Raw genomic sequence first — 18,150 nt, 5'->3', positions numbered from 1 at the left:
GTGCTTTATCACTCTCTTATTATTTTATTATTTATTATGTATTATCTATTCACAGCACAGAAACAGCAGACGGGTCGTTAAATCTGGGGTATATTCTAACCAAACTAAAGAGCATTAAAAGTGCTGCAAATACATTTTCAAAATTATGATTTGCTGTAGTCTGTTATCGCAGCTGTTTAATTCCTGGTGACTTGAATTCTCTTTAGACATGCAGCCATTTCCTCTAATCAGCTGGCCTGATCGCTTATTGGTCATTGCTGCTTGTACTGGTACCACACAGCACCTGATGCTTCCATGCCCTTTCAATACCACAGCTGATGAACATAAAACTGCATTTATTCAAACACAGGGAAAATGAAAGAGGGGGGGGAATGTTTGGAAGTCGTAAATTCTTGCACATCCGATTGCCGATGTAACAGGAAAATGGCTGCATGTTGCTGGTTAAGGAGGACAAATGGTTCTTTTTGCAAATGAAAAAAAGTGGATCAACCAAAGCCTAAACGCCCAAACCACAGGGCAAAAATGGCATTTAAGTGCAATCCATTTCAAGACTTATTACTTGTTGCACGCAGGGCAATTAGTACTCAGAAGGTAGCTGAAAGGTCAGGTTGTGGCTGCGACATCATAGGGGTGTCCACAAAAATGGGGTTCAGGGGTCATCAGGCAACTGACAGCCATATAAGCAAGATGGGCTTAACAGTCTGTCATCCCTGCCTTCCTTACGGTCTCCCATGCCAAGACCAGCCTTTTTCTAACATCTTTCGCCAAGGCAGCATCCACATGGATACAGGGTGTCTCAACCATTGTCATTTCTGTGAAGCCAATTAATAGAAATATTTAAATACCTTCCCTCGATGCTGAGAGGAATAATACTGTATATATCCACCAAACGGTCAGGTGTATTATTAAATCCCTTGTGACAGGAGAGTGTCTGAACAGTATTTAACGTGGCTCAATACCACGTTTTGTTAGCCTTCTTATTAGGTCAAAATGTTAAAATAAGCAGTTGCAACTTCACTATTTCATTCTTAAATATGTTCTGTTTGGAAATGCATAGGGGAGCAGTGTTTTTTTTTTTCCAAGCAGCTGAGCAGATAGCAGGTCGCCGTTTAGCTCTTCTTCTCTGAAATTTGATTTTTTCTTAAGTATTCTTGAGCTATGCCATTTGTGCTAAAACACAGTCAGTCAGTCAGTCAGTCAGTCAGTCAGTCAGTCAGTCAGTCAGTCTCAAGCAAGCCCAAATGTGTAATTTCAAAAGCATTTGAGTGATTGAGAGAATGACAGAAGAGTACCCACAGTAGCTGTTTGGTGTGTTCTCAAGTCTGCTTTCCTATGCTCCTATTTTAAGAAACTATTTTGTAACCAAAGTTGGTCATGTGTTGGTTTATAGCATTGTGCTGCTAGCTGGCTGGCACAGATCCAGTCTTTCAAAGAAGGTTTATACTGCACATCACCGTATACGTCAAATTAAAAAAAAACAAACAGATGGCAAGGTATGTTCAGATCAGACAAGTACAGTAACATTTCTTTAATAAGCACAAAGGTCGCTCAGCTGTCGACAATATCAGAGTGGCTCCGAGCTGAAGCAATTAGATTCGACTGAGTTAGAAGACCCACTTCAAAATAGATCTTGTTAACACGTTGAACTGGCTGATCCTTAAAGTCTGAAATGAAGCAATTAAGCACACTGCAGGAGATATCCAAAATTCGATTATGTGACTCAACTGGCTGCCTGATCTTATTCTGGTGAATACTATAACTCAGTTAAAAAGTGAGAGCTGCACAAGGATCAAGTCAGATTCATTCTCAAAAATGAGTTTGGAAAAGAACATAAAATCACAAAAAATTATGAAAATTGGAAAGTTGAATCTTTGAAGAGAGTATTCAGTTTAAAACTGTTCTGCTTATAAAGAACTTAGTCCAGTTTCTTGATGATGGCTAAAGATGTACAAGGACCGTTAAAGATATACCTATAAATAACCATCAAGTCGTTAATTCCTGTTAAAGGTCATGACATTCCAGCTCCTGTCCTGGGGAGTTTATGCTCAAGGAGGGACAAGACCACCAGTTACACCAATTCAATGCAGGACACCCGCATAATTTACAGACGCCAATTAAGCTAGACACGCATCCCGTTATTTTTCAGCTCACAAAGCATCCTTCTTTTAAATTGGCAGTCCAGCATACATTTGTTAAAAGTTAATCATAAGAAACAGAACAAGAATTCAGCTTCGACAGAAGCAGTTGGAGACTGAAATTTAATAAGAACCACTCTCTGTGGGTCTAATAAAATGTTTAAGTGCTAGAACTAAATCTGATTAGCACCCTATTTAAAAGTGTTTGAATGTTCATGTTGTGATAATTCCTTTGAAACCCATTACACACAAATGGGGGGAATTCCATGAAATCTAATAAAAAAATGACCTGTTTAGTCAGCATAAATTAAGATATCATTGTGGCTAATAAATCACCTCAGATGGATTTTGAGCTCCAGCTTATTCTATCCAATCTACAACTTAATTATCAACAGCAGAGATTCAAAGAGTCTCTTCGGGTAGATCTATATCACATTTAATTTAACATGAAACATGTCCCCTGTTTCTTCGTTAGATGTTTTTACTCGTTATCATTACATTTTACTTCTGTGATTAAAAGATGCAGGTCGTAGTCAGGAGTTTACACGAAGACAACGCACCCAGTTTTGAGTCTAGTCGTCGAATATCAATAAAACTGTTATTTTTACACTGGGAATGCCAGTAAAAGATACAAAAATACAGTACAAACCTTCCAGGGAAGGAGGTCAATCTTCCAGATTATACAAAATTAAAAAATAAATGCCACTTTCGTTTGAAGTTCTGGGGCATATTCAATCAAAGTAGTCAGGCCATGGATTGTACAACTAGGTTATAAAGAGTAGGGATCAATCAGATCTTTATCCGTTTCCTCAAGAGAGACTTGTTAGGAAGTGAGGCTATAAAAATAAAAGTAGGAATGAAGAAGATTATAGAAGGAGGTCAGATTTTACATGGGCCATTGCTTGCTTGTATCTGATTTAACACCTCGATTTTAACATTTTTACTGGTCTATAAAGGAGCCCACTGAATTACATTCAGCAATGACTTCTCTTACCATTTAAAGTGCATGGTTTTACAAAAGAGTAGACAACGTTTTGTGAGACCTGGCACTTTGAAAATGATCCTGGCCATACTGTGTGGAATTCACAAGACTTTATGAATATTGAGACTGATGCAAAAGCTTTATTTGAAAACACATTAAAGCAATAAAATAGCCCATACAGGCCAGGCCACCTTTAGTATGGTGTGGTACAACTACAAGGCTATTTCTGGGGATCAGTACGGTATGATCCTACTTGAATTCTGATTTCATGTCACCACGATCTCTGCAAGTTAGCTGCAAGTTCCCCAGTTTCTAAAAATCAGTACTTTTTTATCATTTCTTTTTTTGACTCCTTTTGGGTCAAAGATTTACAGATAGATCTCATCTCCACAGCCCACATTTTACCCTCACGTGAAATAGAACTTGACATAGCTAAGCAAACAGAACACAAACGTGGAAATACTTCGATTTTAAGTGAGAGAGTGCTGCTGCCCTTTCACTAGGCAACTTAGTTGGACGGGTCCTAATTTTTTCTGACTTTTTCCCTCTCTGAAAGACGAATTCTCTCGCGCTTTCAAACTGTCTTTGGACATGGACTTCTCAAGGCAGTCTGTAGTAAATTTGCTGCCAGCTAAAACCTGACAGTATTAGATGTTCACAAAAAGGGTAATTTTTTTAATTTGGCGATCTTCTCTTACCCCTGCAAGTACAATGGATGCCCCACCTCTGGCAAATATTTGCTCAATTAAATTATGTGTTCAATTCTGCAATTAAGGAATCTGAAACCCCTGAGCTCCAAAAAGGTCAACATTTGCCCACTCCCCCTTTAGTGTAACATATTTCTTCAAATTAAATTCAATTGAGAGGAAACTGATAATAGAAGGGTGCTCAATCCTGTGCCTTTCTAAGGTAGTGGATTAAACACTACAAAGAGAGGACTCTGCAAGGTTTAGAGAGATCTTTGCATCAGATGCATGGAAACTCAGGGTTTCAAAGCGACCCTTAAACGCAAGAAAATGCGTGCAACATAGTTTGAGGGATCCAATTTTTCTTCTGAATTCTTCCCTATCCTTCTTTCTCTGAAAGACAAAATTCTCTCCCTCTTTTCCAGATGTCTTTGGAAATGGACTTTTCAAGGCAGTCCGTGCTGAATTGCTGCCAGCTAAGATCTGATGGTATTAGATATTCTCAAAAAGGGTCATTTTTAATTAGACATATACAGTATTTATAAGAAATATATTGCACTACTATAAATCGTGGAAGTGGACTGGCCTTATAGCACTTTATTACGAGCTATTAGCTTTTCATTTTAAAAGCTGCAGATGCATAAGGACTTAAGCCTAGACCTGCCAAATTTGAGTGTTTCAATGAGAACAGTGCAAAAAGAAAAAGACACATATATTCCATCTTTAATTTCATACATAATTCTCTATATATAGGAGTGCGGTGCTTCTCTCTCATGAGCACAGCACGTGATTATATTGCTATTCAGGTCCTCAAACTGTTTTAATGAACAACTGCTACTGCCGAACAAAGGGAAAATGAAGAAAACACTCCTTTGAAGTGGATGAGCTAGAAGACTTTCAAATCCCATTTGTGGCAAATTGCTTTCCCGTCCTGAACCCTGATAGAATCAGAATAGTTCTTCCTATAAATGCGCTCACAGCGGGGAGTGGCTACATTGTGGCTATGGTGGCTATACTGCATTCGGACCATCACCTACTAATGGAGTCTCGCTCAACCTCAAAGGCAGCTCCCTGGAAACAGGATTTGACTGACGGACACTTTCTAGATTTCACAGCCTGGCCCTTTCTTTCAACAGCAGAATCTTACTCACCAGGCTCCAAATACAACTGCACCATATACACAGCCTTCACGAGCAGTCTAGTCACTGCTGTTGTTCCCAGTACCAGCTTTCAGAACAGGTTCTGCTGGCTGCAGTCTGGACCACACAGGTCATTTTGGTTAATTTTATGAAAGTGAGGTTGTGGGATCTAAAATGCATTTCAACCTGTACATATTTTGTCGCATGGCCAGAAATCACAGGGCCTCCAATTCCTGGAACTGTACTGTATGGCACAAGATGAGGCTACACCCACGGATGGGACGCCAGATCACTGCAAGCAGGACACACATATGCCGAGACACAAAGACAATTAAGAAACCCCAATTAATCCCTCCAGTTTGTCTTCAGAAGCTGGAGGAGGAAGGCTTGGAGAAAACCCACATGAACATGGTGTGAACATGCAAAATCCACACAGAAGGTTCTCCAGGCCAGAAGTGAATCCAGGACCCAGGAGCTATCTGCCTATACACCATGCTCCCCTGTATACAAAGGTGTCAATGAAAATCACCAGCATGTTGATGCCACATCTTTAAAAATGTGAAATTGAAAACTACTCTTATTATTCAAGAGATGTTGAGGTTTATTAGCACCTGCAGGATGTAAACGTACTTGTTCTGTGCAATCAAAAGGAGGTTTATGGAAAATACTGTGGGGAATTCATTAAGAGGTTCAAACACTTTTCATGTAACAGAAGGGACTGAAACACTACTTAGATACCAGAAACTCCACATACAAAGGCTGAAAAGGCATGTCAATAGAGTACATCTACCACTCAAAATATCCTGAGCTGTCATTCTCTCACTTTATTCTCAACAACCGTCGGCTTTGAGGTCTCCCTCAGTTTTTAGCTCTATTTATGCGTCTTTCAGGTTAGAAAAGCAAGGCACACTGCAGTGTGTTTAGAGGTCTGTAGGAAATCATTTGCCCTTCATCAGAAAGCCACTTATTCCGGGCAAGAATCACAACAGCCCAAAATGCTATCTTAGGAGCATATGGGACAAGGGCACTAGTCAGAGGCTCAACAGAGGCTATTTCAAACAGTTAACCGAGTCATCCAAATGAGTCAGATTGCAGCATCTGAATTTACAGATCAAACTAATATTTCACTTACTGTACACTTGGATCTCTGCCTTTCAACGAAAAAGCAACCCGGTGGAGCATTTTTTCAGAATATCCAGACTAGACTAAATGAGCACGCTAGTTAGTCCCACTGTAAAGAGCATAATTTTTCAAAACAATCCCCAGACATGCAAAGAAAGTGTTTAATAGCAGCAAACTCTAAAGATCACAGCTGCCCCTACATGTTACTGATATGGTTGACTACATAAAACCAGCTAACAATTTGGACTGAATACTAGAACGAACTCCACAAGGTTAAAGCACTGAGGCATTACAGTGAGCAAGATACTTGAAGAATATTTTAACATCTGCCCGACGGTGTACAAATGAATGGTCCTTCTAAGGACATATTTTAATATAAAATACACTGAAATTGTTTCAATGCTCATGTGTAGACAATAAAAATCTGTCCTTCAAATGGCTTTGCATCTTTTTTGTGTGTCGTCACGATTCTTAACTGCCTGCCTGCAATCATGTGGTGAAAAGTTAAATTATGTTGTAAGAAGTTCAACTTGATTTTTTGACACAGTATAAGGTATATCTACAGTATACACAATATTAGTATCCTTATATACATATAGGAAGACAGTTTTTCAATACCTTGACTGTCTCTTTTTATCAAACCAGAAAGTCTGAAGGATTTTACTCTACAATGTGTACAAGTCTGTTTCCCTCTTGCCGACAGTTGTCCCCTCATGAGCTGTGACAAACGTGGTTTCACAGAGGTGTGTATGTTTAAAATGTCTGCGTGTATCTCCAACAAAAGCAGAAAATGAGGTATTATTCCAGGAAAGGAGCCTGTGAATCCACTCCAGTAATGTCAATGCAGCCAACCTCTTTGACACAAAACAGGTAACTGGAATCAGTCGAGATGTACAGGAGAGGGATCACTGTCCCATCAGCTTTATAATCACAGAGCAAGTATCCATGTGCTATAACACATCCTTCTCACTTGCTACAATACAGACTTCCAGTGGTCTTGCAGATTCTGATTTGGTAGCAGTCTGATCCTGAGGGAGTCAGACGAGCAGAGCAACCAGCACATTTAAATTTGAATTAATGAACAATCCAACAGAGATTGTCTTAGCATTTTTATAGACTTGTTAACAGTAAATTCGTTAACTCAAGCCGTTGCTAAAAATAAATCAATCTTCTTAAACGGACTGACCAAGAGATCACGTTTTGGCCTGAACACAGTGCAGTACGCACAAGGAGGGTTGCTACAACCACCACAATGGGACATATCCAAAAACAAAAAGTGGAAAGCAGCTTGTTCCTAAAATGTTGGAAGCTAAAGTACTGTACTACAAAAGGGAGAGGTTGAATTTGATCCGGGTTCGTTCTAAACGTACTCTTTTAAGGCATTTGTTTTGAGATTTCGGAATAATTGGAATGCAGAGAGGGGAGTCATTGCTCCCAAGCAGCACCAGGGTCCTTGGCTGGTTCCTGGTAACTGGCCTTGGCGTGAGTGTTTGCGCACGTCTATGTATGTGCGTGTCCTGGAATGGACTGGCATCTCACCCAGGGTGTATCCTGCCTTGATTCCAATGCTTGCCAAGATAGGCTCTGACTCCCCTGCATCCCTGAACTGGATGAAACAGTTGGATAAACGGAAGGATAAAAGTCGGAGTTAACCACTGTCAGAAACCGCCGTTGTGTCATACGTTGAAATCTTTGTATAAGCGTATAAAATTATCACGTCTGGAAATTTTCACAATAATATCAGAGTGAGACCATTTCTATACTCAGATTATAAGGCCCCTTCAAAATGGCTCAATGCAGAGCATAACAAGAAGACAAAGTTTGTGTCTGTTTCAGTGTGTTCTCTGGAACACGGCCAGTTCAAACCTATGCTGAAATAGGTTGCAGTGGAGAAGAAAGTACTGAAAGCATATTGTTGTCTATCCATAGGATGTGTAGGACGTGTGTGTCCCTAGTGTGCTATACCCTCCATTCTTCTACTTTTATTAAGTGGAATACTAGTGTGTCTTGTCACTTGGTAGCCAGTTTGTCAGATGCAGCATTTACATCACCAAAAGTTTGTGGGGTTCTGCCCTGTTCCTTCCTGTGAGTTTTTGAATCCCCTGTAGAGAGGCATTCGATTTAAAGGCAAATTCATCAGGCGCTGCCACTCCAGGCTCACCTCCTGAGCCCCCTTCCCCCCAGGAAGAACCGCTGGAGAGAGGAGAATCCGAAATCGGGCCTCCTGGCAATGATACAAATGTTGTGATGAGAGTGTCACTTACCCTGAAGTCGATGCCCACAGTCGAAATGAAGCTCCCCGCCAGAAAGGCGCCATCTTTAAAACGGACCAGCAAGCACGTCTTTCCAACACCAGAGTCCCCAACTAACATCACCTAGAGACGAGAAGAACCAGAACTTTACTGACTGACTGAACATGCATGGCGCACTGCTCACTCTCATGTGTACTGAAATGACCCGGCAGACCACAGAGATATGAATCCATTTTTACCTGAGGAGGGACAGTTTGCAAATGCATACTTGCAATGCATGCCTTTGTATAGAGAGGCAATGGCTAGTGAGATATTCAAACACACTTTAGAAATGAAACAGCCATTGGAATCACCAGCAGGGTAATTCCCATGTCATTCAATTTTACAAACACAACAGAATTCTCATATTCTGCTATAACAAACTTGGAAAAACAAGGACATTTGCACTTTCAGGACTTTGCTCTAGACGTGATCGGTTTCCTCCTGCTTGCTGGGCAGACAAAGGAAAAGCACATCACAAGTGATAGTTTCTTTAATTGAGTCCCGGTTGAATTTAGTCAATTTAGTAACATAGAGAGCATCTGGTCTGCGGGCTTGGAGCTGGTATCCCTGCTGTTTGGAGACAGTGCATGATTTGAAGAAGTTAAAAAAAACCACATCATGTTGTTTTTTTTACCAAAAGATCAATCCTGGGTTCCATTCATTCGCCTTGTCAAGAGAGTAGTAAGTCTCACTTGCGATGACACAGACTTCCAATGGTTGGGCAAATTCTGATTCAGTACCAGTCTGATCCTGAGGGACCCGGATAAGATGTTCTTCCTGGATCTTTAAAATCGGAATCACTGAACAACCCGAGACGGCTTCACCATGTTTAGGGACTTTGTCGTCATTCTTGCCTCGTCTGTCCGTCGTGCTCAAATATTTTGCCTCAGCAGCCAGGACGAGAGACAGCGCCTCCAAATCTGGGGTCACGGGCCTCTCCTTAAAAACAATCGGCTCGATCTCTCCAGGTGAAAGTGGAGGGGGCGCCCCTTGAGAAGGGGGCTCAAGCACCGCGGGGTGTTGTGACAATGACGGGCAGACCTGAGTGGTGGTGCTGTAGAGATGCCCAGGAGAGGTGAAGCAAGAGCTCGACTTTCAGAACAAGCTCTTGGTTCACAAGTCGTTCTTGGCCCTCGTCCTCACCCGAGGGTTCTGGGTAATCCTGGAATTCTGGGTATCGACCAAGGAAGGACCAGATTATGGGTACAAGCAGGGCAAGAAGCTCAGCTACACAGAAGAGTCTTGGAATAGCTGGCACTTGGCAGAAATCACTTGAGATTCATTTTGGCTGATAATGGACCGAAGTGACTTGACAATCAGTGATATGTTGTGCCTCTAAACCACAGCTGAGATCTGAAACAGTTCAACTTCAGGTTATTTCTTTATGGGGAAGGTGTGTTGGTAGACTGAATGAAAGTTAAATTTGACACAGATTAACAAGGAAGATTTCAACTAGCTGTAATTCCAACCGCTGCAATAAAACAGGAGTACAAGGATGTATGGTATTTACTTTTTTACAAGTCAGTTAACTGAGACGGATTTCATAACTGCATTTCTCAATAGAATATACCAAGTTAAATGTGAATTCAAAATTGAAGTACGTTGAAATAATCGAAGATTTGTCTCCTTAAACTACCAGGGTATTTTAAAGTTGTTACAGGTAAAAAAAAGGAGATTTAATATAATTCATGGCAAAAGTCAAAGTCGGGTACAGGCATATTAAGTGTTAATTCTTTGTTGAAATCTATGACGTATGTGTAATGAATTAAGTAAGACCTGGATATTCTCAGTTCTTGCAGTACGTTTTATAAATAGCATTACGAGTGACAAATTGTAAGAGTAAAAGGTAAACAGAATCTAAAGTAGGCCATTCTACCTGACTTGCTTGCCTCACAGCAAAAAGCTTAGTGTTGCAAAACTGACATCAAGGAGCTTTTGAGTGATGCTTGAGAAACAGCACACACAAAAGATCTGGCAGTTTGATCTGTACACCCACAATGGACAAGATCTGCCACCTCATCTTCTTTCGAAGCGATTGTGTCGGCTACCGTAGTCAATCCTTTTCAAGACGGAGACAGATGGCAGGTTTCCTCATAGGACGTCTTTACGCCACGTTTAGGAGATCCAATTCTTTCAAACCGTCCCAGGAAAACAAATCCAGTTCCCAGGGAGTGACATTTTGATCCGTTTGCTCGAGGCAGCTCTCGTCCAAATTCTCCTGACAAAACGGAAGAGCGATAACTTTACTTCTTATTTTACCATCATCTGTCCTACCAAGCAAATTGACCTCGGTATATTGTCAAACTTCCAACTTCCAAGAATCAGCTGAAGTAGGAGCCTGAGTGGCGAGAGCAGCTCTGCTTGTTGGGATTCGATCCCGATCTCTCGCGGGCTCCCAGCATGCATAGCACCACTCGCTAGACCAAGGGTGACTCTGCTGCTCCCAACGACCAGTCTACTGCCGCCACAGAGTTGTACACTGGCTAGATTTTAGAGGTGGGGGACATCACTGCAGCAATTCCCTCAGAGCACGCCTGCAGCTTATAAGTCACAAGAAAACTGTTGATCTGCCGTCCTCTTCCAGTAAACAAAAAAAGCTAAAGGAGGCCACTCAGCCCTTTTATGGTCATTTGGCAAGCAGCAGCTTAAAAAACTAAGGGCACCTCAGTGCTGCACTCAAATTCAAGACTTTAAGCAGGACTTTTTTTCCTATCCTCCCCAGTTTTTAAACCGACTTGTTGATCCTCACTCTCCCAGAGGGTGGCCTGGGCACTCCTTCCTCCAGAATTTTGTCAGAGCCTGTACAGGGGCTTGGTCCTCATCAGGCGGAGGACAAGCAACCAGCTGGGTGCTGCTGAAAGACGCTGTGCCCCTGCCCCCTCAACCTCAGTGATGCTTCTCCAGTTGTGCGCCACCACCTGGAGAAACCCAGTCACGACAGGCCACTGACATGATTCCCAATTCCTGAATCGACCGGGATCTCTGTCAAGGGGTCCACCCGTACATTCTCTCAACACTTCATCCAATTCAAGGTCACGGGGGCAGTGGAGCAAATTGACAAGCAACAGGCGCAAGGCCAGACACACCCTGGACAGGACACCAGTTCACCGCCGGGTACACACAGACACACACTCACACCAGGGCTTTCCCAGGAGCCAATTAACCTACCAGCACATCTTTGGACAGTGGGAGGCAACAGTTGCACCCAGAGGAAACTCAAGCAAACATGGAAAGACAAACTCCACACAGATAGCACCCCAAAAATTGAACCTCGTAAATCTCATGATTTACAAAGATCTAAACCGTTCCCTTGCCAAGGTATCTGCATTCTTTCTCTGCCCTAGGAAAACAACATCATTGCACAACTTCATCATCCAAGTCAGTTTGTGTTTTGGAATCACACAAAGGGGTAACGGCGATCTAAAAATGGTAGTTTTTAGGGCTTTTTTTTTTTGTTTAAACACAGATGAAAGGTTATAGCGACCAAGCACTTTTAAAGGCTAAAGCAAACAGATCTCCCCGAAAAATAAAATAAACATTTTCATAAGTGCTCGCAAACAGGAACATGACAGATTAGGGCTCATATACCGCAAAAGGGGAATGGAGGAGCCTTTTCACTCCATCAAAGAGAAAACAAGAAGAGGTTGGGCAATGATACCATGTTAGAAGGCAGCAGGAAATTTCTTAGGCCCTGAGTAATCTGCTGCCAGCTCCTCACAGGTTTCTAATTCCAAAACAAGCCAAAAAGCCAACTGTTCAGGGCGTCTTGGCTAACCATAGCCAACAGAGCAGACAATTCACACTGTCAAGAGGGCCGACAACATTAAACCCTGGCAAACCACGGAAAGCAGTGCAGAACGCCCGCAGGCGTCTTGGGAAAAAAAAGCTTCGAACACCATGTCTCCAGCATGGAACCAGCGCTGACCAGTCCTCGACACGTGCACTGGCAGCCACAGACCGCAAAGGGCAGGTCGCGCCGTAGTGCTATGCCAACACCCCTGTAGAGAAACCGCAGCTTTCGGTCCAGCTACTGGCACTTTGCAGATAAAGCTGGCGTTTACATACAGTGTTACATAAGAAAGGTTACAAACGACAGGAGGCCATTCAGAGCAACATGTCCGGTTGCTAGTTAGTAGTTATTCTGATCCAAGAATCTCATCTAACCGTTTCTTGTATGAAACTGACGTACCTAAAAGAGGGTGTTCTACAATCCCTCAGTGCTGGGTGAAGAAGTGCTTCCTATTGCTGGTTTAAGATGCAGTTCCAAGTAGTTGGCACTTGTCCGAGTCACGTTTACCTGTTCATTTTGAAGACGTCCTCCTGGTTGACACTGACGATGGTTTCCAGGTCTTCAAAACAAACAAACTGTACAAAAGTTTTGACCGGGTCAAACACAAGCCATGATAAAATGTTGCCGTCTGTCAGGTTGCCAAGTATTACTGCTCTTCTGTTACTGAACTTCTGTTCAGTAAAGGTTGAGGGCATTACAAATGTGCTACAGCTTAATCGAGAGTTTTGTTTCTTGATTAAGCAACCGAACGATCAAAACCAGCTCCTAGTGTTTCTAGTTCAAGAAAGCTTATCAATAACTAAACCCCCCATAACGAATAGATTGATAGCTAAAATTCAAAATGACCATTATAACTGTAAATCTGTTATAGAAGACCAGAAGAGCATAGAAGACAAAACTGTCTTTTATCATCATTCAGGATAAATCGCACTATTGTAAATTGAATCATTATTAGATACCATTAGATTAAAGATTCTTTCATCACAACGTAAACATCTGGCCACAGCTCCTTTTACATAACCATTTAGAGGCTGTTTAGACTGGTGAATCAAACAAGCACGTTGCGTTGAAACCTCTTATCGACATCCTGCACGACGTTCTCCTGAGGTTAAACAGGGCAGGAAGCGCTTGACATCGTTATGTGCAGGAAATAGTGTATAAACGGACACAGACAAGTGAAATGGGTATAATTAAATCATACTGTGGAAGAACAGGACGACACTCATGTTGAACCTTCAGACGTGGAAATTGCTTCACATACTGTACACATCAAGTACTGGCCACGGTACTGCTGCCTCTCACCTGGCAAAACCTGACAGAAACGCACAGGACAGACCGCTGCAGGCGCACAGCCTGTTCCAATGACGTTACCCGGCGACAGCGGAATATTCCGACCAGTTCGTCATGAGCTGCACCGACAGTACGCAGGTATTTCTCATACACACTGGGCGATCAACTTTATTCGACAAATGCACGAGTATTTTTAGTTCACTAGTTTCCACACCGTGCCGGTAATCTCTTTTCACTTGATTCATACTGCCATTGTTTCTGCGCTACATGTGCTTGCTGCTTGAGACCATCAGATTATTTGCACAGCGGTGCCAGATCCGGCTGTACTGATACTGTGTTTCGATACAGACTCGCACCTTTGTACGTGTCTGCTGCTATTTATATAAACTAATTCTACCCGCTTGAATGCAGTATATCCATAATATCAGAGTGCAAATGAATAATTTAAGGGCATTTATAATTAAAAAGAATCACGCGAAGAGTTCAAGCGGAATACCGAGTTTTCTACTATTATCACTACACCGAAATATTATTAATCATGAGACCGCTTTAATAAAAACAACCGAATCAAATTCACGTGAATCAGAAGACTTTTCAAATGCAAGTGCATTACGCTTAAAACGTGCAGAGCACATTTTATTCGTGCATTACAAACAACGTGTCCAGTTGGCTGCACCCGCAATCGTGTATCTGACGTACAGTACATCAGAACAGTGTTTAAACGGAAGTCTTTATCCGTTGTGCCCTATATCCTCAATAGGGGGGAAAAAAACTGTCTAGTAACTTTACTTGCCGGAAAGCGCAACACTTGTTACTGTTTGCTTAGAGCGCAACAACGCTTTGTTTACAAACAGCAGTATCCGTACGGTGTAACATACAATATAAAGGGCTCACCTTAAAGGCAATATCATAAAACTCGCTGCTGTTGCTCAAAGAAGGTCTGCTAGGATACACCACGCCGTTTTGGGGAGCGTCCGATCCAGCGGTACCCTTTCCAGCGTTCCCGTTCTCTTTGCTATGCAGGGCGGCTGTTGGGGCGGCGGTGCTAGTCTTGCTTTTTACGGCCCTTTTCCTGGACATGTTTTTTTCAGCCAGGCAAACAAGATTAATGCTTGCAGTTTTTGTACTAGTAACCCCCCCCCCTCCCACCACCTCCTCCTCCCAGACCGTACGGTACCTTCGGCAGGAAAAAATGTAACAACAATGCAACTAAGTACGGAATCAGCCTTTTCTCCTTGGCAGGTACTTCTTAGTTTTAAATGTCCGACTCAGACGGATGAGTTTTGCATTTGATTTTCACCTGTATGTCAGTATCATGACTGTCAGGGGTTTATTCATTTTGTTTTCCGAGAGCCCTCCACTTTCTTTACGCCTCACAACACCGTCCCTATCGGTTCTCTCTCTTCTCTCCCAGTTGATAATGAGTAGGTTGGGTTGGCGTGCTATTGACAGCTTGCCTGGCTCTTGGAGCAAAAAATGTCTTCCAATCGCCGCGCAGGTTGGGCGCAGGGCAGCCAATACTGAAATAACATTTCTAATAAGGGGACGGCGGCAGGCGATAGCTTCAATGCAAAACAAAAGCTACACCTTGCAGCATGAGACCGCTAGCTGGAAAACTGCGAAGAGTCCACTTGTAACGCTGGAAATTAAAGGCGCAGAAATATATTTTTTTATTTGGGCTTTCGTTTTTTTTTTTGCGCTTCAGAAATTCGGCATATAAAGTATATGGAGCTTTCCTCAAAGTTCTTTTCTTAAAACTCCGGCTTCCACTTAGCTCTGTACGCCGGCAGCAGCAGTCCTGAGACAGCCGACCTGCAAACTCGCTAAGCACGCGGCCGAGGTACAGTACCTGCTAAAATCACTGGAAGATCACGCGGACCGTGTGAGACAGGACGGACCTCGCTTGTCGCATCGAAATGGGACCACATAAACGTGTACATTAACTAGAATTACACAACTGGTTTATTTTCTTTTGCCACCCAGAGTTTACACCGATGAAATGCTCCGAGCACCATTCGTGTCTTTGCTAATTAAGAAGATGCGTGACTGGGCAAAAGCAAAAATCATAATACGCGTTACCAACAAAGGTAAGAGTAGCAAATACAACATGATCAAGATACCCTCTTTCTGCCATTCTACAGTGCCGAGTCGCAGTTAGCATTGCTGCTTCACAGCCCGCCGGTCTCCAAACCTTCCGTGTGGAGCCTGCATGTTGTTCTCGTGTTTGTATGGGGTTTTGCCAGCTGCTCTGGTTTTCGTCCCTCTTTCCAAAGACGTGCTGGCTAGTTTAACAGCTTCCTCTAAATTGTTCCTGTATGCGTGTGGCCTGCGCTGCCAGTTGGCTGTTGGCTACCACCTGTGCAAACCAGTTCGGAGACGGTAGAAACACAGAACCACACCGAACAACTGATGGCTGAGATACCGCTCCCACAGGGAGGTAAAAGCACCTATTTTACATTCTTCTTGGATAAAGTCCCAACACCCTTCTCACTGGACCAGGATCAAGTACAAGTCCCGTCCTATTGTTCATTGACAGTGAACCCTAAACCAAGATTGCTGTCCTATTCTCTACCGGCTCACAATGTCCCCTACACCAGCTCAGCCAAAGCCAGCTTTCCCCCGCAGCTCTGAGCCCTGGCGCTGTGTGATGCTCCTGTATCCCAGAGGGGAGTCTGTTACGCAGATTGCTGGGTGCCAGTGTGCCGCTGCTGGGGCTCACCCCTTCAAACACGGGGAGATATGTCAAGCTTTCCACAGCTACAGCTCTCTCAGACCCAAGGAAACACTGTAGCTCCCCAAAGGTGAAAGGTTATTCAGCCCATGTGGTCCATTTGGTAGTGGGGGGGTGGGGGGGGCTTTAGATCCGGCGGAGACATTGTGGGTTTTCCATTGCCGTAATTTTCCTGCCATCTTTGGAACACAGGCTTCATCCCCTATTCCGGAATCCTGGATCTTGACCTGTCCTTCCCGTTTTTCCCTTCAGAGCCCATCTGTGGGGAAATGGGGGATTGGTGCTGGAGCTGCTAGGGAGGCCTAAACTCCCCAGGACTCCGCTCCCACTGGATCTTGGGTTCTTTGGGTCTCGGGAGCGATATCCCACAGCCGTTCCCAGATTTCCTTTGGCTTTTCCGCGATTGGACTGGTAACTCGGAGAGAGGAGGGTACCTGGTTTCCTTGTGTGGCTTCATGGCAGGTGGTCATTCTCGGTATTGCCATCTTTATCGCCGGGGTGGGATCAGCCCCCCCACCCACACAAGGGATCCAGTTTCTCACCAACAGCCCAAGCCAACCATTCCCAGTACTACCATAGACCCCCCTCTGGGAACTGCCCACAGAGCACTTAAACGCTCACTTTTCTTTCTCAAAGATTCTCATTCGTTTTCATTTTTTAAATTGGACTTCGTTGTATTGTGGAAAACATCTATTAAGAGGACTCTATAATGATCAATCTTACAAAACAGAACATATGAGTCAGACTGGTTCAGAGTGGACAATTTTTTTTTGTTTTATTAAACTGCTTTAATGGCCTGACATGAAATGCATTATGTAACTAATGCATTCCACCAGCCCATTTTTTTTTTCAAAAGCACTAGAAAATGCACACAGGAATGTTCGCCCTTGAGTGTGATGAGTTTTCAAATTTTTTAGTATTTTAACCTTTTCTAAACCTCAAATAATGAGCTTAAATGGAAAATGAAATAGTCTTGTTCAACAGTTTACTACTTCAATAATTTAATCGAGGTTAAGTAGTTTATAAAGCTGTTTTCTGAGGCAGTGTTCAATTTAAAGGTGGGGGTTGCCACCTTTAAATCTTAAGTGCAGTTTGGTTTTTACTGATAAAAGCTGTTTAAAATATCTTTATATTATATATAATGTGATGTTGAATTTAAAATTACAAGCTTTTCATCCAGTCTCTACTTAACCCTCAAATGTTTGCAGGTTGCAAAGTTTGTTTTTCCATTTGAACAAATCGTTCAAAAACTGTCACTCAAGTACATTTTAATGAATCTATCATCCTGGTCAGCACAACCATCTAAAGAGGACTAAGATTAAGTTTTCTGTAATTGGCAACTAGCATTCTGAATTAAATATTTCTCCCTGCTGTGGTTATGCAACACTGTCACAGTTAGTTATGGACAATCTAGCCCATTTTATCAGGATTAAATATCTCTGCCCAAGAAGCAGGATCCGAAGATTAAGGTTCAGAGATAAAACAATGGAAAAAAGCAGTGAGTGTTCTGTAGGATGTGAAAAAACTTTCCTGGTACTCTATTAGAGATGAACTACAGTCACACTGTTTTCTAAAAAAATCCTAAAAATGCTCCTGAATCCCTTTCCTTTATGACAGAAATTATTCTGAGCCAGAGGCTTTGTTCTAAATTAAGCTCTTAGTTAACATCATTAATTATTGATAATGGATCTCCCTAGAACTTGTAATGTTTTTTCTTTTTCTGGTTATGATTCCCTGGAATCCAATAGCATTTTGACTTTCCTGCAACTCACAACTAGCACCCCACTGAAGCTCAGCAGGAGTGAGCCTGGCCAGTACCTGGATGGGAGACCTCCTGGGAGAGCTAAGCTTTCACCCTGCTGTCTGTGTGGGTCCTAATGCCCCAGTATAGTGACGGGGACACTATACTGTAAAAAGGTGCCATCCTTTGGATGAGACATAAAACTGAGGTGCTGACTCTCTGTGGTCATCACAAATCCCA

The 18,150-nt window shown here is 42.6% G+C and overlaps 1 protein-coding gene across 1 annotated transcript in view; it reads right to left on the bottom strand.

The window, feature by feature from the left end:
• Window positions 1-15,003, bottom strand: part of rab26 (RAB26, member RAS oncogene family) — a 144,647-nt gene extending 129,644 nt beyond the window's left edge. Inside the window, exons 1-2 of the mRNA XM_088613148.1 lie at window positions 14,333-15,003; window positions 8,329-8,439 (exon numbers count right to left, since the gene is read on the bottom strand). Of these exons, the coding sequence (XP_088469274.1) occupies window positions 8,329-8,439; window positions 14,333-14,518 (297 nt within the window). The 5' untranslated portion in view covers window positions 14,519-15,003. The remainder of the gene's footprint in view (window positions 1-8,328; window positions 8,440-14,332) is intronic.
• Between the last annotated feature and the right edge of the window lie 3,147 nt (window positions 15,004-18,150).

Source organism: Lepisosteus platostomus, chromosome 19 (genome assembly GCF_059453375.1).
Source record: "Lepisosteus platostomus isolate fLepPlt1 chromosome 19, fLepPlt1.hap1, whole genome shotgun sequence".
Classification (NCBI taxonomy): Eukaryota; Metazoa; Chordata; class Actinopteri; order Semionotiformes; family Lepisosteidae; genus Lepisosteus; species Lepisosteus platostomus.
Note: the sequence above shows the minus strand (reverse complement) of the source record. Positions and strands in the feature narration are given on the sequence as shown.